General features: G+C 36.9%; 1 protein-coding gene across 2 annotated transcripts in view; it reads right to left on the bottom strand.

Annotated features, from left to right (window-relative positions):
* Nucleotides 1-23074, bottom strand: part of UNC13D (unc-13 homolog D) — a 156713-nt gene that overhangs the window by 77059 nt on the left and 56580 nt on the right. For both annotated transcript variants that reach the window (XM_089654907.1, XM_089654906.1), the window contains exons 15-22: nt 13332-13456; nt 12037-12127; nt 11898-11954; nt 9730-9827; nt 9327-9378; nt 9111-9241; nt 5230-5350; nt 1131-1274 (exon numbers count right to left, since the gene is read on the bottom strand). In XM_089654907.1, the coding sequence (XP_089511033.1) occupies nt 1131-1274; nt 5230-5350; nt 9111-9241; nt 9327-9378; nt 9730-9827; nt 11898-11954; nt 12037-12127; nt 13332-13456 (819 nt within the window). The remainder of the gene's footprint in view (nt 1-1130; nt 1275-5229; nt 5351-9110; nt 9242-9326; nt 9379-9729; nt 9828-11897; nt 11955-12036; nt 12128-13331; nt 13457-23074) is intronic.

The following is a 23074-nucleotide window of genomic DNA, read 5'->3' on the forward strand; positions in this document are numbered from 1 at the left end:
TCTTCGCTCAGAAGTATGAGCAAGTGAGCAATGCATATGAATATAAGTCTGTACTGGTTTTTTGGTGCTGGGAATCCAGTTTACCTTACACCCATGCCCAGTTGCTGTTTTTCCCTTGGGTAGATGGTGGGTCAGCCATGCCGCTGGATAAGCCTCATATTTATCCTGTTTAAGCACCTTTGGGATATCTTCCCTCATTTCCCTCTACCCAAGCTGGATTGAACACATATGGAGTATGTTGCGTTTAATGTAGAATCACAGAACATTTCCTCACATATTTTATGTTTTATTTATCTATTTCATTATTTTGTCCCTTGGATTTCCCCTGAGGAAAAGCAATTCTCAAAATGCGTATTTGGGCATAATCTAGTTGTTTCAGAAGTATTGATATGTCCCCCTTTTCTTTGAAGGGTATTCAAGAACTATTGTTTGCTCTGTACAGCATGTATAGATCTATGATATCGTTGACTTTATCTAATAAGTGGGGTATACTACCTTTGGGCCTGTGTTGATGGAATAAACATTTTGTAAATATTTTTTAAAATATCTGTTTGTGTCATGGTGTAGACGTGTGTGATTCGTTTAGTTACAAATCGTAATTCGTACAAAATTTTTATTATTCAGAGATTCTGATTCATCTGAATTTCCACATCACAACAGTAACAAATTTAACAAAATTAATCATCCGAACTTGAATTTTAAAATACATTTAAAAATTAATTCAAATTCGAAATGGAAACATTGCCATAAATACAGAACGGTATAAAAGTGAAATAAGATGATGATTCCTACTTAGGCTACTTTATTAGAATAGAAAAGAATAGAACAAAACAGAAAAGAACTCATTATAAAAGAATAGAATAGAAAAGAAAGGAATAGAATATCAAAGAATAGAATAAAATAGAATGAAATAGAATAGCAAATAAAAGAATAGAATAGAAAAGAATCGAAAAGAATAGAACAAAACAGAATAGAATAATTATAAAAGAATAGAGTAGAATAGAACATTGTGTGAACAAGCACCATAGAGAACAATACATTTTTTAAGTTTGAGCTTTTTTGGAGCTTCAAGCTTCAAGCTACAAAACTCTCAAGTGTGAATGCAGCCTTATAGTGTGGTCACTCCTTACCTCAGTGAATTTCACCATTATCATAAATGCCTCCTCGGGATCAGGCCAGGCCAGCTGCTGCCATGTGCGTCCAATCTGTGTGAAGCATGTTGACAGGTCAACAGTGGAAGAGCTGTGCTTCTGCAGCTCTGACAATGGAACCAGCTGAAAAGACAACATTACAATATATCACTAGCACTTCAGGCATACACCTGGTTGTATCAATCACCTGTCTCCAGGTTTATTTTTTGCTATAAAACATATCCAGTAAAAATATTTCAAAAATCAAATCTCTTCATAAATTTGGGCCAAAATGTATTCTGCTACATGTAAATTAATTGGTTTACGTTAAAGTTATAGCGTCTACAAATGGCGGTGTACAGTATATACTGGAATTTTTATTTTTTTATACTACTAATGGCGACAATCAGCAACTTATAGCGGGACTGCGGCAGACATTCTGACACTGGGTGGGAACTGACTAACAGCCACTGACATCCCCAGTAACACTAATACAGTGATCAGTGCTAACAAAAAGTACTGACACTGTACTAATGACACTGGGCAGGAAGGGGTTAACATCTGGGGCGATCAAAGGGTTAACAGTGTGCTGTTTTACATGATGTGATGTGTGTATTTTACTAGCGAGACATGCTGCTGTGTATTTCTCTGCTGTGCAGAGAAATACACAGCAGTATGTCCATGCTGGCAAGAGAGAGACCTGTGTTGTTTACACACAGGTCTCTCCCCCGTCATCTTTGCCCGATGATCACCAAGTGCTGGTGGGGAATCCTGGGCCGGGACCCGGTGATTATGAGTAAATACACCTTAATATTCTAAATACGTGAAATCCCCACACAATCACCCCATAAAAGAAAGTGACACTTTCACCCTAGAAAGTTAATAAATAATATAAACCTTTCCTTCACCTAACTCACCAAACCAACAAATTACTTCCCAACCACCTAACAAATATTATAAATCTCCCAAATCAATAAAAATAAATAAATCAATAAAGAAATACAATCAAATATAAATAAATGCCCAAATATATCAAAAGTCCAAAGCAAAAGTCCACCAAAACCATATAAATCCAGTAAGTTGAATTTCTAATTCCTATTTCATTCCTTGTGATACCTTGGAAAAAAGAATACTAATATGGTGCATTACCTTCTAAATAATAAATTTACAGTGTATAATTAAAATCAATAAATAAGTGCACCAAAATCAAAACCTATACAACTGTGAATATCATGTGAATCAGTGAATCAGTGATCAGTGAAAATATAACAATGCAAAAAAAATAAAATAAACAAAAACTAAAATATATCCAAAAATGATATAAATACAACGATCATCAACTACAGTAAATAAGTGAAACAAGTATGATGTATAAGTGAAAACTTCAATTCATATAGTGAGCACTCTGTGACTACTTCAATTCATATAGTGAGCACTCCGTGACTACTTCAATTCATATAGTGAGCACTCCGTGACTACTTCAATTCATATAGTGAGCACTCCGTGACTACTTCAGTTCATATAGTGAGCACTCCGTGACTACTTCAGTTCATATAGTGAGCACTCCGTGACTACTTCAGTTCATATAGTGAGCACTCCGTGACTACTTCAGTTCATATAGTGAGCACTCCGTGACTACTTCAGTTCATATAGTGAGCACTCCGTGACTACTTCAGTTCATATAGTGAGCACTCCGTGACTACTTCAGTTCATATAGTGAGCACTCCGTGACTACTTCAATTCATATAGTGAGCACTCCGTGACTACTTCAGTTCATATAGTGAGCACTCCGTGACTACTTCAATTCATATAGTGAGCACTCCGTGACTACTTCAATTCATATAGTGAGCACTCCGTGACTACTTCAATTCATATAGTGAGCACTCCGTGACTACTTCAATTCATATAGTGAGCACTCCGTGACTACTTCAATTCATATAGTGAGCACTCCGTGACTACTTCAATTCATATAGTGAGCACTCCGTGACCACCTCCAAATAGTGATATTAAATACATTACCCTCAGGTAGTATTCATACGCGTATCTCGATATTCCTTTGCTTTATGAGGAATATGGAGGATGGGCTTATGAAGTAAATGAAAGCTTGGAAGTAGTGCATTTACCAGAAATATCGAGATAAGCTTATGAATACTACCTGAGGGTAATGGTATTTAATATCACTATTTGGAGGTGGTCACTATTTGGGAGTGGTGCTCACTATATGAATTGAAGTGTTCACTTATACATCATATTAGTTTCACTTATTTACTGTAGTTGATGATTGTTGTATTTATATAATTTTTGGATATATTTTAGTTTTTTTTTTTTTTTAATTGTTATATTTTCACTGATCGCATGATTCACATGATATTCACAGTTGTATAGGTTTTGATTTTGGTGCACTTATTTATTGATTGTAATTATACATTGTAAATTTATTATTTAGAAGGTAATACACTATATTAGTATTCTTTTTTCCGAGATATCACGAAGATTGAAATAGGAATTGGAAATTCAACTTACTGGATTTGTATGGTTTTGATGGACTTTTGCTTTGGACTTTTTATATATTTGGACATTTATTTATATTATATTTGATTGTATTTATTTCTTTATTGATTTATTTATTTTTATTGATTTGGGAGATTTATAATATTTGTTAGGTGGTTGAGAAGTAATTTGTTGGTTTGGTGAGTTAGGTGAGGGACCCGGTGATTGACATCCATAGCCGCCAATGGCGGTGCGGGTAGGGCGGCATGTGCCCCCTACCTGGAAATGCAAATCACGTACATACAGTGAAGGAAATAAGTATTTGATCCCCTGCTGATTTTGAATGTTTGACCACTCACAAAGAAATGATCAGTCTAAAAATCGAATGGTAGATGTATTGTAACACATAGACAGAATAGCAACAAAAAATTCAAAAGAAATGCATGTGTAACAAATGATGCACTGATTTGCATGTTTATGAGGGAAATAAGTATTTGATCCCCTTCACAAAATATGACTTAGTACTTGGTGGGAAATCCCTTGTTGGAAATCACAGAGGTCAGACATTTCCTGTAGTTGGCCACCAGGTTTGCACACATCTCAGGAGGGATTTTGGCCCACTCCTCTTGGCAGATTCTCTCCAAGTCATTAAGGTTTGGTGGCTGACATTTGACAACTCGAACTTTCAGCTCCCTCCACAGATTTTCAATCGGATTAAGGTCTTTAGACTGGTTAGGCCACTCCAGGACCTCAATGTGCTTCTTCTTGAGCCACTCCTTGATACACCTTGATGAGGTCTTTGGAATTTGGTTATAAGAGCCTGTACTTTTTTTTTGCCTTCCTCTGGATCAACTAGGCCCAGACGCCGGGAGGCTGCACATTTGTGTTCAGCCGGCGCCAAGGGGCTAAGGAGCCTCCAACGTCCATGTATTCTGTCATTGGTTCCAACAAGGACCAAGACAGCTGGGTAATGCCCAGCCCCTCCCAGTAATTTATCAACCCGGTCCACCACATGCCAAACCCTGGCACCATGGAGACAGCAAACCATTTGGTTGAGGTGATCCTGGTGACAAATCATTCTATCAGTCCTTCTGATTATAGAATCCCCTACTACCCCCAGCTGTCTAGGTCTTCCTACACTACCTTCACCACCCCTCCCAGATGGTCTGCCCTCCCAGCTGTTAGGGATAGCAGAGACATCCAGGGCTACCACCCCTGAGCTTACCACCCCCACATTTTCACCTAACTTGGCAAATCTGTTTGGGTGCTCCCAAGGCCAGCCTTCCATTTCTGTGAGCCCCTACCACTCCCTCTCGTTACAGTAACACATCATCCTACCTGATAATCCTGATTAGCCCCTCCGCCCTCCACATCAATCCCATTAGCTACCTGCTCAGGGAGCAGAAGACCCCTTTCAAGGTTGTCGGTTCTGCCCAGCAACTTGCTCCTCCAGATCTCTAACACGAGTAACACGTCTCTAACACGTTTCCAGAAGGGCAACCCTTCTTGTACCTGTGATTTTGGATTTTTCTTAATTTTAATCAATAACTCACTTTTTACTTATATCAGACTTATTTAATATGACCTTTTTTGCAATAAGCATTCTTACCAGGTCTATTTGTACAGCTCTTTGGACTCTCTCAAGGGCGGTGGAATAAGCCTTCTTCAACCAGCAAGGCAACGCATCTGCAAACCATCGGTGGGATTCAGACAGTGGTAGAGGTGCATTCCTAGAAGATGGGGAGAAGCTCCAGTGTGATTTTGCAGATTTCCAATATGTAACTTCAGGCAAGTAATATTGTTAGTAGCAGAGATGTAACTATAAACCACAAGGCCCTTTTTTATTGGGGTCCCCAAACGTACTGGCTCCTTAGCTACCTCTCTTTGCAGTACTAAGAGTGTACTGCACACCATTTAATAATCCTACCTAACACTGGCTATATACTTTCTATTCTCTTCTTATTGCTATTCTATTCTTTTACTTTTCTATTCCTTTACTTTCTATACTATTCCATTCTGTTTTGCTCTATTCTAATCTTTTTGAAATTCACATTTCAGAAGATGGATATATTCTATTTTATTCTATTGAACAGTCAAATTTCAGAAGATGGCTATTTTCCATTCTACTCTAATACATTCTATTTTTTCTATTCTATTCTAGTCTATTATTTTCTATTCTATTATTGTATTTTCTATTCTATTTTATTCTATTCTTTTCTATTTTATTTTTTTATTACAATATAACTAGCTGAATTAATCGTTCAGACATTCCCTGATAAGCTGTTGACATTGGTGGCCAGCTTTCCACTAAAATAGATGTCAGTCACATCATGTACTTTAGCTACACTGGTTTCTGTATATTGATGTACGGAACTTTAGCAGTGGTAAATAAAAGGAAGGAGTGGTCAATAAAACAAGCAAGTGGTAAGTTTTATGTACATTCCCTTTGCAAACCCCTTGTTACAAACTGAAGTAGGGATGGGCAGGAACCCCCCTGACTGAGTTTGGACTTATAAGGATCTTGTCCTCAGGTCACCCACCTATACTAGTAGATGTAGTAGAAAGCTGCAATAGGACCACCAGTAGGATAGACCAGCTGACCAGTAAAAAAATGGTGGAAGCTGTCAGGATAAGCCAATTGACCAGTGAGAAAAGTGGCAGCAAGGGTCAGATGACCCATAAGGAAAAGGTGGTAGCCTGAGAGATGAGCCTATTGGCCAGTGAGGAAGCAACTGAAGCTGGTGGAGTAAGCCAGTTGACCAGTGAGGAAACAGTCAGGAAGCATGAAAGAGATTCATAGGTGTGCCCTGCTGCATGGGCTTGGAGGAGCAGATTTGGCAGATGGAACGTTACAGAAGCAGCGGTTGGGCAGGGGCTTTTGGAGGGGACTAAGGCTAGTCTTCTACCCATTGAATATGGCCCACGGAGAGAGCAGATCATTCTCTAAAGATAGACAACAACGTGATGAACACTGAGAGTGAGACTTGGATTAATTGTCTGAATAAAGAAAATACAGCTTCCCTTCTGGAGTGGATGGAAAGGTGTAATATTAATCTTGTACAGGTAACGGTCAGAGGAAATATGGGGCCCTCCTGCAGACTGGGTTGGAGAAACTCCTCCACTTGACACAGAAATATGTATCAACAATCTCCCTCAAGAAATCTATGAGGATAGATGAATTCCACTTTTTCAGACTGTTTGGAATATTGATTTGTCTTGTGATGGACAAACACCTGAAAGACAGCATGTGTAATGTACTTTGTGTATATAGGGATGGGCTTATTTACTGGGCTGTCTGCAGTGGTCTCCCTGATTAATCAAAGCATTGCCTGTGTGTTTGGCTGTTGATTAGCTTACTGGTAATTAGATCACTGTTAGCTGTACTGTTTACGGTTTGCACTGTTTAGGATAATGTGATCAAACTCTTACCTAATCAGTGTGGGATGTTTATCCCAATGTGTAATATTTTTTATTGTTCATGTGGGGACTGCCGCTATTTATCAAGTGTATAAAAACCTGTATTTCTGTTCAATAAAGGGTTCCAGTTTTGCACCTAAGCAAATGTCACCTAGTCTTGGGTGTGATACCCAGCTATGAACCTTTGGTCCTGTGTCCTAGAGGCGAGGAAGCAGTTCTCTGATGGAATCACCCAATCAGGGTGACAGGCGGTTCATCACATATCTTTTTATGTGATTTATGGTAATCACATGGGCTTGTTTACCCTTGGTTAGCAGAGAATAAGATAACTCAGACCAGTAATATTACATCTAGTTAATTTAAAATAAGCAAATGTGCCTGGTACCAAGTGCTTTTGTCTCTAACACCAGGGATGGCACTTTCTTTCTTTAGGTTAGAGAAACTCACAGTTGCAGGGGTGTGCGTATATTTATTAACTACTTGGGGATCTAAATAAATGTATGTGGTACATGTGAACCCTTGGCTTGTAAAACAGCCCATTTAGTTTCAAATAGAAATGAAAGGCAAAGCATATGTGTGTGTGTATATATACAAAAAAACAAAAAAACTTTTTTATAAGTGATCACATTCACTTTGTTCTCAGCTGCATAAGCGGCTTGGAAAGGTGGGAATGGAGAAAGAGCAATACATTGATCTTCTCAGTTAGCTATGCAGAGGTGCATGTCAGTAAGTCTGATCATTGTAGGACAGGCAAGCTGTGCCCCCAGTACAGCCAGAAAACTGACCACACAGAGAAGGATATGCTTCTATGCCTAACGTGCTCAGATTTAAAGAGGAAAGCATGGGGACTTGCAGGAACAACCGGTATTTCACACAATGGAAACACTACAACGAGAAAATTATACTTTGTAACACGAGTACATGGTACAACAGGGGCGGACTGACCATTCGAGCACTCGGACACTGCCCGAGGGCCCGGGTTCAGTAGGTAGCCCCATAAGATGGCCCTGGTACCTTTCATTGGCTTTTTCATAGGCTTTTTTGGGTATGGGTGAGGACACAGGGGCCCCATGATCCCCTATTGCTCGGGGCCCCATGAGTTGTCAGTCCGCCCCTGTACAACAACATGCTGCAGTAGCATACTCCTTAAAGCATATGCAGTGCTGGGACAAGGTCCTCCCAAGGCGAAGATGCTAAAGTGGACCTAAGGGATGGGAATGAAGGAGTTAATAAAGATAAGGGTAACTAAAATTGTAACCACAAATTTCACAGTTAAAAATAAATTATTTAGGGTTCATTATACATTTTCTTTTATGGTTTGTACCTATTATTAGGTTTCTAGCACTACAAAACACAAATACATGGAAACTCAAAAAGTTTACACAAAAAAAACAAATCAACAAAAAGACTAAAAATCAGGGTTGCTTCATGCATTATCATATACTGCAAACGCATAGTTACTAAGATGTGTCCTATTAACTGATGTTCTCCCATTGACATTTATAGGTCCCCTTGACACCCAACAATGTATGGAAAAACATATCTAAACAATTTTTAATGCTATGCCACAAAACATACATGTGAACCAGACCCATACCAGTAACATGCGCTTTGATACATCCTGTCTGACAGTTAAGGGGTCTGTTTAAGGCTACAAAATGTCCTTGTTGCTGATTGCATTTGTGACTAATAAACTGCTCTTGATTGTGCTTGCTATGTGATGGTGGTACTTGATACCATTGATTTTGGACAGTGATGCCATCTATTCACTATAGCACTTACTTTTGTTTGGCCGCTACTCCATTTGGAGTACACCACATCCCTCTGCTTTTCTGGATGCATCTGACAAGACTCGCTATGAGGCATAGGTGTGAACAGGGTCTTAATGTCATTCTTAAGGAATACATTTGATACGTTAGAAAAAATCTCTGCAGAGAGAGGATACCAAAACATCTGTAAGGCTCTGCAAGTAAATGATGGGGGTATGCCTGACTTTGTGATCCCAACTGTGTAAGGGCACTGCCATCTAAAGGTGTATTCTTGCCCCAGCTGTCTCTTCTGCCTAAAGTTTACCTATTTGGTAGGAAGTTATGGAGGTTGTGAAGTTCACGTAGAGTGAGATAAAGTTGATACAAAGAGTCAGAGAGCTGCTGGCGACAGCTGTGGTTGGCAGGTGGGAGCTGATTTAATAAATGCTTGGAAATCTGAAGAAATGAAAAAAAAAATATATAACTTGAGAAGAAGCCAGGGTTATGCAGGTAACATTTTAAATAATTATAGCACATATACCAGTTCCTCCAGTTCCTGGAAGGTCAGACTGAAAACATCAATCTTGAGAGTGCTAAGGAGACAAGAAAACAATTAGATGTAGAAGTTGTGAACCAGAAAAGGCCTAGCTTTTAAAGGTATCACAAGTATTTTACCTGACTGACAGGTATGATCTTAATTGGAAACTTACATTGGTCTATCTTAGATCATTATAGAAGCACTTACTGATTGTCAGGTTCCCCAGTCTTCCCTCAGGTATGTAGATACTTACAATGGCCCAAGCTTGACCAATGGAAGTATTCCATTAAGATCATACCTGAAGTTCAGCTTTAATTTAACTTGTGTAAAGCAACAAGTATCTTTGTGTTTAGATAATTAAAAATGTAAATGTGCAACACAAATGTGTACATCTTTAATTCCTTACTTGATAAAACACTTATTGAAGTATTTGTGACAATTCTGAAGGTCAGTGGTGACATCTGCCACCAGGGTTAGCAAAGATTTCAAGTTTTCCTCGTAGCCCTGCAAGAAATAGCATATGTTATAAATATTCTGGAAGAAAGAGAACTAAATTGGTCAGCATGGAATTCGTTTATCTGAAAACCAAAATAACCCTCTTTGGCACAAAAGCTGCTATGTTGACCTTTAACATGGAGGAAGTAACATGGAGGTCAGCAGGAGGAACCAGTGAAGGCTCCAGGGCACCACAGAGATACCCACATGGAAGAAAAATATAGTTGAAATATATTTGAAAAATATTTTTCCCAAATATATTGACATATATTTGAAATGCTACAATTTTGGCCATATTAAAAAATATATATATATATATATATATATATATATATATATATATACACACACACACACACACATACATACACTGTATGTGAAAAATATTTGTAAAAATACATTTCAAATATACAAATCTACATTTGTGGAATGCATTTACAAATATATGTAAAATATATGTTAAAATGACTTTTTTATATGTTAAAAAAAATCTGAAGAATATATTTTAAAAAATATATATTTTTAAAAGTATTTTTCATATCCTTTGTAATATATAAAAAACACATTTCAGCATGCTCTGTGTGTGGGTATATGTACATATATATATATATATATATATACACACACACACACACATATACACATACAGTGCATGTTGAAATGCATTTTTTATATATTACAAAATATATGAAAAATAATTCTAAAAATATTTTTCATATATTTTGTAATAAAAACACATTCCAACATGCAGTGCATGTGTATATATGTTTGTGTGTATGTATATGTGTGTGTATGTATGTATGTATATATATGTATGTATGTGTGTATATATATATATATATATATATTTTTTTTTTTTTTCTTTTAAATATATTGAATATGGCCAAAATTTAAGCATTTCAAATATATGTCAATATATTTGGAAAGGATATTTTTAAAATATATTTCAAATATATTTTTCTTCCATATGGGTAGACACTCCCAGTTATGTTAGTTTCCTGGCATAATTTGAGGGACCATTTCTCACAAAGAGAGTAGAGTTCAGCGACATGGGCAGCTAGATATCGTTTTGCTGGATATAATTTAGCTATGTTACAGGGTCACTTTTATACCCTTTATAGATTTTGTCATTACTGCCTTATTCAGCAAGGTGTTCTGCAGCTTTAGACCTCTTTACTGTAAAGAACCCTTTCCTTAACTGCTTTTAAAATCTTTTTTCAGTCATACACAACTAGTACCCTCTTTGTCTTTTGTACAGACTTGGGATGAAAAGCTTATTTTGCCAAAACTTTATATTTCTAAACTTAAAGTGACACTAAACCCATCAATTTAACAGTTTCAAAAAACCGTTACAGCACGTGCTGGCAATGTAACTGTCACATTTGCTCATGCTCTCAGCCAAACTGTCAAATCATCAAATGACTGGTGTCATAATTGATCACTTGTGCAGCATCATGGCAGCTACAGATCAAACAGAAGCTAAGATGGTTTGAAATTTGAATTTCAGAAGATGGCCAAATTCATTATTTTTTTATTCTAGTCTATTCTTTAATATTGTATTTTCTTTTTCTATTCTATTTTGTGTTTCTGTGTGAAGAGGGGGGAGTGTCCCTTCCCTCCAAATCAGCTCTCACTTAGCTCTGCAGAATGTCATTTCAGCTCCCTGCTTTTTGAAAGCTCAGACAAGCTGTATAAATTCTGGACTTTGTACATGTTTATCTGCAGTCTTCTCTTCTCTACATCTGTTCAATGTATGTAGGAGGATTTGTTTCATTTCTGTGTAGCTCCTAAGGTCAGTCACTGGGTTTATGGAAGGTTTTACAACCTGTAATGAACTGTAGAAGAGGAAGCAGACTTTCCTAGCGACAGTCCTATCGTGCTGGAAAATTGACTAGCCCCAAAAAGTTCAATTAGTTTCCAGTGCAGTTTAGCATGGTGTCATAATCACAGCTACCTAATCTACCAAAATCAGCCAAAAAGATGATTTCTATGTTTATGAATACCTTTAGATTAAAAATCAGCATAGAAATCTTGCAATTTGTTGAGTTAGAATAACTATTTTTTCCACCCTAGTCTTACCTGTATCATTGGCTGTAGATGCTGTATCTTCAGATCAAACCACTCATGGGTTCCTGTCTAAATTGGAGAATGTAAATAAAAATCAGTCATGTACCAATGTCATTCTCTGAAAAGAGGAAAAATCTATCCTGATTGATACCTTGATAGCCTCAGTTATCCTGTCCTGTAAACTGGGAGTTGGTGAGCACAGTTCTCTGAAAGCTTTGGTCTTACACGTTTGTATCAGGACCCTGCATGTAAGATGAATCCATTTTTGTAATTGTGTAATTGAACATTAAATATTTACCTCTTCCAACTCAAAAAAATCATATTTAATATTAATAAATATCAAGCAATATCCCAGCACTGTGATTACATAAACATACTAATGGTAGCTGCTGTTATAAAGTGATAATCACCTCCAATGCATAAAAATAAGTGCCCATTGTGTTGGTGGCTAGCAGCAATGCATATACACATATAATAGTGAATTAGCTAAAGTAACCTAAAACAAAGTAAACTATAGAATATAAAAAAATTTAAATGTATAAAATATATGTATGTAAATAAACAACAGATCGTGACCAATTGTCCAAATTAGTGTCCGTGCCAGTTCCTAACCACATAAACTATAAGTGATGGAATTGTGCTTTCGAATTTGTGCTTCAAGATCTGTGCAGCTCTTCTCCTTTAAAGTAGCCTCTTTCAAACCTCCCGATGGTAAAACGTACCCCCTTAATTTGGTTCAATATTATTTCTCCAAGTGCCATGCAGCAGAAAAAGGAAGTACTGTTTATTTGTGAAAAGATATTGCACTTACTATGCATTAAAAAGTCATTCATATCCTTAAAAGATTGAGAGGCGCCTTATCCAAAATGGCCACCATGCGCCTCAGGTCACCAAATACGATGATAACCAGAAGTCCTGCCCTAAGCATTTCATCATGAACATGCGACGTGTCCTCAGGAGCTAGGGTTTCCAGCCACCATGTCCAACATTATATACCCTAGTGGCCACCCACTACATCCGATCCTCCATCTCCGCACATCTCCGCTGACTGATGTCCTCAGCCGGACAGTATCTAACCTAGTGGTTAGCACGTTATCTATCTTGCACTGAAGTTTAGGACAGGCCTTTAAGCCATGTGATGTTGGGTGCTCAGTTTATATGTGGCTGGCACTGGTTTGTTTGATGTCAACTGCAAATGTTCAGTTTGCCATTTTTGCTGAAATAAGTATGAGTTAGATAAGTAGCCTTGCCTTTCCAACCATAACAGTTCAGTGATTTTATTAGGTAGTAAGAGGCAATGTATATTTTCTTTGTTCAGATATAGTTATTATACCTATGTATTTCAGGTATGCCTCTGTGACTGGTTCATATATTTGTATATGATGTTGTGTTTTCAAATGTAAAGCAGTTTTTATTACAAATTAGTAATCATTTGTAGTCACTGACCTGAGCAAACCCTGGAGGCGTTCTACCGACTGGGATGCGGACAATGGAAACACAATGCGATACCGCTGAATAACAGACATTCCATATTGCAAAAGAGAGTCAAAGGATTCGGCCAGCTCTTTCCTCTGGAGACAAATAGGTGGAACAATAAACTCATATAAGAGCACTTCAATATCAAGAATGGTGGATAAGATAATTTATCAACATTAATTGTATTGTACAATCCCTGGGAATATCTACTTGATGTGATGCATGGGCAGAGGCAGACTGACCATTTGGAAACTCGGGCGCTGCCCGAGGGCCTGGGGTCAGTAGGGGGCCCCATGAGATGCCCCTGGTACCTTTTTCATAGGCTTTTTTGAGTTTGGGCAAGGACACAGGGGCCCCATGATCCCCTATTGCCCGGGGGCCCCATGAGTTGTCAGTCCTCCCCTGTGCATGGGGGTTGATTTACTAAAATTGGAGAGTGCAAAATCTGGTGCAGCTCTGAATAGAAACCAATCAGCTTCCAGGTTTTTATGTCAAAGCTTAACTGACCAATCTGATGTTAGAAGCCGATTAGCTACAATGCACATCTGCACCAGATTTTGCACTCTCCAGTTTTAGTAAATCAACCCATAATTTCTGTACAGGTTACAAACCATAGAAGCTTTACAGCAGATTTTTGTATGTAGCACCCTCCTGGCTAGGTTCTAGGATATGTATAGTTAGCATAATTATAACTGTGTTTCTCTGCGGAGAGGCTCTTAGGTAAAATCAGTGTTATTCCGCTTAACAGAGAGCTGATTAGTCAGGTCTGCTCATGATGCTCTGGTGCTGTTTGAGTTTGTCTTGAGCTTCACCTGCCTTCAGGAAGCTATGAGAGCCTTCCAGAACATAGCTAGGGTCTAGGCAGAAGAACAGCATGAATATGGATAAAGCCCTGGCCAATTGCAGGGCAGGGTGGCCCCATTGCATGCTGGGAGTGGTATTTATGTTCTGTGAGCACATGGGCTCAGGGTCCAAGCTGGAAGCAGGCTTGCCTCGCCTGGTACTTGTTGCCATGCGGCCTCAGGTGGGTGACCTGAAGGTCTGGAGCTAGAAAGAATGACCCTGGTTCTTCAGTACACTGACTCCCTTGTCTGCCAAGAACCTGTCTGTTATTACTGAAGGATGTAGCTGGGAAGATTGGAAGGAGGTTACCATTCTGTCCTAGGGCATTGTGAGTACAGACACAGAGATTTTGTGTGCTTGCTACCCCTCTGGTGCTTGATAGTCAGCGTGGGTCTAAGAAAAGGGAACACTGGCTGGTGTTATAAAGAGCTTGTCCAATTGTTGCTACTGCTGAGGGACTTTTCCCAGCTCTAACCTGCTGTTGCTGCAATCTAAAGGCTATCTGCTTTCAGCAAGGACTTCAACTGTGCCTAACTAAGAGATCAGTTAGATGTACTCTAATGTGAATAGTTCTAATCTAGGAGTATCCTACTAAAGTTCCCAATCCCTCTCCCCAGTTCTACAATAAAACTCCAAAAACAACATCCCCTAGACTGCTCATTGAAGACAGTGACGAAGACAAAGTCTTTGCTAAAAGGATTTTAAAGGGGGATACCATAACATAAATGGTCAATACAATAAACTTGGTCCAGTGTTGTTACTAGAGATGAGCGAATTATTCAAAAATTCGATTCGGCTGATTCGCCGAATTTGAGGAAGAAATTCGATTCGATGCGAATTTATTCGCTGCGAATTTAACTTATAAAAAGGGTTTCTAGGCTTCAGAGAGCCTTTATATTAGTGCAGAACACTGTACCTTTAATTTAAATGCCCTTGGAGATGAGGAAGGAGAAGGAGAAGGAGAAGGCGAAGGATGAGAAGAAGGAGAAGGAGAAGGATGAGAAGAAGGAGAAGGATGAGAAGAAGGAGAAGGAGAAGGATGAGAAGAAGGAGAAGGAGAAGGATGAGAAGAAGGAGAAGGATGAGAAGAAGGAGAAGGAGAAGGATGAGAAGAAGGAGAAGGATGAGAAGAAGGAGAAGGATGAGAAGAAGGAGAAGGATGAGAAGAAGGAGAAGGATGAGAAGAAGGAGAAGGATGAGAAGAAGAAGGATGAGAAGAAGAAGAAGGATGAGAAGAAGGAGAAGGATGAGAAGAAGAAGAAGGATGAGAAGAAGAAGAAGGATGAGAAGAAGAAGAAGGATGAGAAGAAGGAGAAGGATGAGAAGAAGAAGAAGGATGAGAAGAAGAAGAAGGATGAGAAGAAGAAGAAGGATGAGAAGAAGAAGAAGGATGAGAAGAAGGAGAAGGATGAGAAGAAGGAGAAGGATGAGAAGAAGAAGAAGGATGAGAAGAAGGAGAAGGATGAGAAGAAGAAGAAGGATGAGAAGAAGAAGAAGGATGAGAAGAAGGAGAAGGATGAGAAGAAGAAGAAGGATGAGAAGAAGAAGAAGGATGGGAAGAAGGAGAATTCCAAGCCGGCAAAAAGTGTATCTGCAGAGCTCCGCTATTTCTTAGCGGAGCTCTGCAGATACACTTTTTGCCGGCTTGGAATTCTTCTTATTTTCATCCTACTTCTTCTTCTTCTTCTTCTTCATCCTCATCCTCAGAAGAAGAAGAAGAGGATGAGGATGAAGAAGAAGAAGAAGAAGTAGGATGAAAATAAGAAGAATTCCAAGCCGGCAAAAAGTGTATCTGTCAGAAATAGAGGCGCTCTGCAGATACACTTAGCGGAGCTCTGCAGATACACTTTTTGCCGGCTTGGAATTCTTCTTATTTTCATCCTACTTCTTCTTCTTGAATGAAAAGAAGAAGAAGAATGAAAAGAAGAAGAATGAAAAGAAGAAGAAGAATGAAAAGAAGAAGAAGAAGAATGAAAAGAAGAAGAAGAATGAAAAGAAGAAGAGGAAGAATGAAAAGAAGAATGAAAAGAAGAAGAAGAATGAAAAGAAGAAGAAGAAGAATGAAAAGAAAAAGAAGAAGAATGAAAAGAAAAAGAAGAAGAATGAAAAGAAGAAGAAGAAGAAGAATGAAAAGAAAAAGAAGAAGAATGAAAAGAAGAAGAAGAATGAAAAGAAGAAGAAGAATGAAAAGAAGAATGAGAAGAATGAAAAGAAGAAGAAGAAGAATGAAAAGAAGAATGAAAAGAAGAAGAAGAATGAAAAGAAGAAGAAGAAGAATGAAAAGAAGAAGAAGAAGAATGAAAAGAAGAAGAAGAAGAATGAAAAGAAGAATGAAAAGAAGAATGAGAAGAATGAAAAGATTCTTCTTCTTCTTTTCATTCTTCTTTTCATTCTTCTTCTTCTTTTCATTCTTCTCATTCTTCTTCTCATTCTTCTTCTCATTCTTCTTTTCATTCTTCTCATTCTTCTTTTCATTCTTCTCATTCTTCTTTTCATTCTTCTTCTCATTCTTCTTTTCATTCTTCTTCTCATTCTTCTTTTCATTCTTCTTCTTCTTTTCATTCTTCTTTTCATTCTTCTTCTCATTCTTCTTTTCATGAAGAAGAATGAGAAGAATGAAAAGAAGAAGAAGAAGAATGAAAAGAAGAATGAGAAGAAGAATGAACAGAAGAATGAGAAGAATGAAAAGAAGAATGAGAAGAATGAAAAGAAGAAGAAGAAGAAGAAGAATGAAAAGAAGGAGAAGAATGAAAAGAAGAATGAAAAGAAGAAGAAGAAGAAGAATGAAAAGAAGAAGAAGAAGAATGAAAAGAAGAATGAAAAGAAGAAGAAGAAGAAGAATGAAAAGAAGAATGAAAAGAAGAAGAAGAATGAAAAGAAGAAGAAGAAGAATGAAAAGAAGAATGAAAAGAAGAAGAATGAAAAGAAGAAGAAGAAGAATGAAAAGAAGAATGAAAAGAAGAATGAGAAGAATGAAAAGATTCTTCTTCTTTTCATTCTTCTTTTCATTCTTCTTTTCATTCTTCTTCTTCTTTTCTTTCTTCTTTTCATTCTTCTTCTTCTTTTCATTCTTCTTCTTCTTTTCATTCTTCTCATTCTTCTTTTCATTCTTCTTCTTCTTTTCATTCTTCTTTTCATTCTTCTTCTCATTCTTCTTTTCATGAAGAAGAAAAGCAGAATGAGAAGAATGAAAAGAAGAATGAAAAGAAGAAGAATGAAAAGAAGAATGAAAAGAAGAATGAGAAGAATGAAAAGAAGAATGAGAAGAATGAAAAGAAATTGAGAAGAATGAGAAGAATGAAAAGAAGAATGAAAAGAAGAAGAAGAATGAAAAGAAGAAGAAGAAGAAGAAGAATGAAAAGAAGAATGAGAAGAATGAAAAGAAGAAGAAGAATGAGAAGAATGAAAAGAAGAAGAAGAATGAAAAGAAGAATGAAAAGAAGAAGAAGAATGAAAAGAAGAATGAAAAGAAGAAGAAGAATGAAAAGAAGAAGAAGAATGAAAAGAAGAATGAAAAGAAGAATGAGAGGAATGAAAAGATTCTTCTTCTTCTTCTTTTCATTCTTCTTCTTCTTTTCATTCTTCTTTTCATTCTTCTCATTCTTCTTCTCATTCTTCTTTTCATTCTTCTTCTTTTCATTCTTCTTCTTCTTCTTTTCATTCTTCTTCTCATTCTTCTTTTCATTCTTCTCATTCTTCTTCTCATTCTTCTTTTCATTCTTCTTTTCATTCTTCTCATTCTTCTTTTCATTCTTCTTTTCATTCTTCTCATTCTTCTTTTCATTCTTCTCATTCTTCTTTTCATTCTTCTTCTCATTCTTCTTTTCATGAAGAAGAAAAGAAGAATGAGAAGAATGAAAAGAAGAATGAAAAGAAGAAGAAGAATGAAAAGAAGAATGAGAAGAAGAATGAAAAGAAGAATGAGAAGAATGAAAAGAAGAATGAAAAGAAGAAGTATTCCAGTACAGCAAAAAGTGTATCTGCAGAGAGCTCCGCTATTTCTGACAGTTCTCTGACAGTTCCTTCACATTTACAGCGGTTGAAACATTGTATCTATTTCCGAATAAAAACATCTGTATCCTAAATGGAAACAAATAGATACAATGTTTCAACCGCTGTACATGTGAAGGAACTGTCAGAGAACTGTCAGAAATAGCGGAGCTCTCTGCAGGGACACTTTTGCCGGCTGATCGGGAAAAATCCGATTCGCGCACCCGAAGTATGCTAATATTCAGATTCGCCGCGAATCGAATTTTTCCTGAAATTCTAAACGAATTCCACTTCGCCTGGTTCGATTCGCTCATCTCTAGTTGTTACTATTAAAGTATTAAAGCAATATTAAACTGCTTTGTTTATTTTACTTTTGCTGGTGTATCTGATACCTACAAATACTCGGTCAACTTTTAGGGCAAAGTGGTAGGTTCTTCTAAAAAAACCTCACACATTAGGGAGGATTTACTAAAGGTAAAAATATTGTGCACTTTGCAAGTTGCTCTAGAGCCTAGTAAATGTGAAAGAATACAAGTAAAATAGAAAAAAACAACATTTTTGCTTGCACATGATTGGATGATGGAAGAGCTTCCCCTCATTTAACTAAGCTCTGGAGTGAATTCCCTTGCAAAGTGCACACTCTTTTTGTCTTTTTTAAATCAACCCTATTTCCTTCACTGTGTAGTACTTGGAAAATACACTATATTTCCAAAAGTATTGGGACGCCTGCCTTTACACGCACATGAACTTTAATGGCATCCCAGTCTTAGTCCGTGGGGTTCAATATTGAGTTTGCCCACCCTTTGCAGCTATAACAGCTTCAACTCTTCTGGGAAGGCTGTCCACAAGGTTTAGGAGTGTGCTTATGGGAATGTCTGACCATTCTTCCAGAAGCACATTTGTGAGTTCAGGCACTGATGTTTTATGACAAGGCCTGGCTCGCAGTCTCCGCTCTAACTGATCACAAAGGTGTTCTATCGGGTTGAGGTGCAGGCCAGTCAAGTTCCTCCACCCCAAACTCGCTCATACATGTCTTTATGGACCTTGCTTTGTGCACTGGTGTGCAGTCATGTTGGAAAAGGAAGGGGCCATCCCCAAACTGTTCGGACAAAGTTGGGAGCATGAAATTGTCCAAAATGTCTTGGCATGCTGACGCCTTAAGAGTTCTCTTCACTAGAACTAAGGGACCAAGTGCAACCCCTGAATACCTTAAAAACAATCCCCCATCATAACACCTCCCCCACTAAAATGTACACTTGGCACAATGCAGTCATCCTCAGAAGAAGAAGAGGATGAGGATGAAGAAGAAGAAGAAGTAGGATGAAAATAAGAAGAATTCCAAGCCGGCAAAAAGTGTATCTGCAGAGCTCCTCTATTTCTGACAGATACACTTTTTGCCGGCTTGGAATTCTTCTTATTTTCATCCTACTTCTTCTTCTTCTTCTTCATCATCCTCATCCTCATCCTCAGAAGAAGAAGAAGAATGAAAAGAAGAAGAAGAAGAAGAAGAATGAAAAGAAGAATGAAAAGAAGAAGAATGAAAAGAAGAAGAAGAATGAAAAGAAGAAGAAGAAGAATGAAAAGAAGAATGAGAAGAATGAAAAGCTTCTTCTTTTCATTCTTCTCATTCTTCTTTTCATTCTTCTTCTCATTCTTCTTTTCATTCTTCTTCTCATTCTTCTTTTCATTCTTCTTCTTCTTTTCATTCTTCTTCTCATTCTTCTTCTTCTTCTTTTCATTCTTCTTTTCATTCTTCTCATTCTTCTTCTCATTCTTCTTTTCATTCTTCTCATTCTTCTTTTCATTCTTCTTTTCATTCTTCTTTTCATGAAGAAGAATGAGAAGAATGAGAAGAATGAAAAGAAGAAGAAGAAGAATGAAAAGAAGAATGAGAAGAATGAAAAAAAGAATGAGAAGAATGAAAAGAAGAAGGAAAAGAAGAATGAAAAGAAGAAGAAGAATGAAAAGAAGAAGAATGAAAAGAAGAAGAAGAATGAAAAGAAGAAGAAGAAGAATGAAAAGAAGAAGAAGAAGAATGAAAAGAAGAAGAGGAAGAATGAAAAGAAGAATGAAAAGAAGAAGAAGAATGAAAAGAAGAAGAAGAAGAATGAAAAGAAAAAGAAGAAGAATGAAAAGAAAAAGAAGAAGAATGAAAAGAAGAAGAAGAAGAAGAATGAAAAGAAAAAGAAGAAGAATGAAAAGAAGAAGAAGAATGAAAAGAAGAAGAAGAATGAAAAGAAGAATGAGAAGAATGAAAAGAAGAAGAAGAAGAATGAAAAGAAGAATGAAAAGAAGAAGAAGAATGAAAAGAAGAAGAAGAAGAATGAAAAGAAGAAGAAGAAGAATGAAAAGAAGAATGAAAAGAAGAATGAGAAGAATGAAAAGATTCTTCTTCTTCTTCTTTTCATTCTTCTTTTCATTCTTCTTCTTCTTTTCATTCTTCTCATTCTTCTTCTCATTCTTCTTCTCATTCTTCTCATTCTTCTTTTCATTCTTCTCATTCTTCTTTTCATTCTTCTTCTTCTTTTCATTCTTCTTTTCATTCTTCTTCTCATTCTTCTTTTCATGAAGAAGAAAAGAAGAATGAAAAGAAGAAGAAGAAGAAGAATGAAAAGAAGAATGAGAAGAATGAACAGAAGAATGAGAAGAATGAAAAGAAGAAGAAGAAGAAGAAGAAGAATGAAAAGAAGAAGAAGAATGAAAAGAAGAATGAAAAGAAGAAGAAGAAGAAGAAGAATGAAAAGAAGAAGAAGAAGAATGAAAAGAAGAATGAAAAGAAGAAGAAGAAGAAGAATGAAAAGAAGAAGAAGAATGAAAAGAAGAAGAAGAAGAATGAAAAGAAGAAGAATGAAAAGAAGAAGAAGAAGAATGAAAAGAAGAATGAAAAGAAGAATGAGAAGAATGAAAAGATTCTTCTTCTTCTTCTTTTCATTCTTCTTTTCATTCTTCTTCTTCTTTTCATTCTTCTTTTCATTCTTCTTCTTCTTTTCATTCTTCTTCTTTTCATTCTTCTTTTCATTCTTCTTCTCATTCTTCTTTTCATTCTTCTTCTTCTTTTCATTCTTCTCATTCTTCTTTTCATTCTTCTTCTTCTTTTCATTCTTCTTTTCATTCTTCTTCTCATTCTTCTTTTCATGAAGAAGAAAAGCAGAATGAGAAGAATGAAAAGAAGAATGAAAAGAAGAAGAATGAAAAGAAGAATGAAAAGAAGAATGAGAAGAATGAAAAGAAGAATGAGAAGAATGAAAAGAAGAATGAGAAGAATGAAAAGAAGAATGAAAAGAAGAAGAAGAATGAAAAGAAGAAGAAGAAGAAGAATGAAAAGAAGAATGAGAAGAATGAAAAGAAGAAGAAGAATGAAAAGAAGAATGAAAAGAAGAAGAAGAATGAAAAGAAGAAGAAGAAGAATGAAAAGAAGAAGAATGAAAAGAAGAATGAAAAGAAGAAGAAGAATGAAAAGAAGAAGAAGAATGAAAAGAAGAAGAAGAATGAAAAGAAGAATGAAAAGAAGAATGAAAAGAAGAATGAGAAGAATGAAAAGAAGAATGAGAAGAATGAAAAGATTCTTCTTCTTCTTTTCATTCTTCTTCTTCTTTTCATTCTTCTTTTCATTCTTCTCATTCTTCTTCTCATTCTTCTTTTCATTCTTCTTTTCATGAAGAAGAATGAGAAGAATGAGAAGAATGAAAAGAAGAATGAAAAGAAGAAGAAGAATGAAAAGAAGAATGAGAAGAAGAATGAAAAGAAGAATGAGAAGAATGAAAAGAAGAATGAAAAGAAGAAGTATTCCAGTACAGCAAAAAGTGTATCTGCAGAGATCTCCGCTATTTCTGACAGTTCTCTGACAGTTCCTTCACATTTACAGCGGTTGAAACATTGTATCTGTTTCCGAATAAAAACATCTGTATCCTAAATGGAAACAAATAGATACAATGTTTCAACCGCTGTACATGTGAAGGAACTGTCAGAAAACTGTCAGAAATAGCGGAGCTCTCTGCAGGGACACTTTTGCCGGCTGATCGGGAAAAATCCGATTCGCGCACCCGAAGTATGCTAATATTCGGATTCGCCGCGAATCAAATTTTTCCTGAAATTCTAAACGAATTCCACTTCGCCTGGTTCGATTCGCTCATCTCTAGTTGTTACTATTAAAGTATTAAAGCAATATTAAACTGCTTTGTTTATTTTACTTTTGCTGGTGTATCTGATACCTACAAATACTCGGTCAACTTTTAGGGCAAAGTGGTAGGTTCTTCTAAAAAAACCTCACACATTAGGGAGGATTTACTAAAGGTAAAAATATTGTGCACTTTGCAAGTTGCTCTAGAGCCTAGTAAATGTGAAAGAATACAAGTAAAATAGAAAAAAACAACATTTTTGCTTGCACATGATTGGATGATGGAAGAGCTTCCCCTCATTTAACTAAGCTCTGGAGTGAATTCCCTTGCAAAGTGCACACTCTTTTTGTCTTTTTTAAATCAACCCTATTTCCTTCACTGTGTAGTACTTGGAAAATACACTATATTTCCAAAAGTATTGGGACGCCTGCCTTTACACGCACATGAACTTTAATGGCATCCCAGTCTTAGTCCGTGGGGTTCAATATTGAGTTTGCCCACCCTTTGCAGCTATAACAGCTTCAACTCTTCTGGGAAGGCTGTCCACAAGGTTTAGGAGTGTGCTTATGGGAATGTCTGACCATTCTTCCAGAAGCACATTTGTGAGTTCAGGCACTGATGTTTTATGACAAGGCCTGGCTCGCAGTCTCCGCTCTAACTGATCACAAAGGTGTTCTATCGGGTTGAGGTGCAGGCCAGTCAAGTTCCTCCACCCCAAACTCGCTCATACATGTCTTTATGGACCTTGCTTTGTGCACTGGT

This window comes from Staurois parvus, unplaced genomic scaffold, assembly GCF_062004578.1.
Source record: "Staurois parvus isolate SC_StPar_1 unplaced genomic scaffold, SC_StPar_1.0 ptg000813l, whole genome shotgun sequence".
NCBI lineage: Eukaryota > Metazoa > Chordata > Amphibia > Anura > Ranidae > Staurois > Staurois parvus.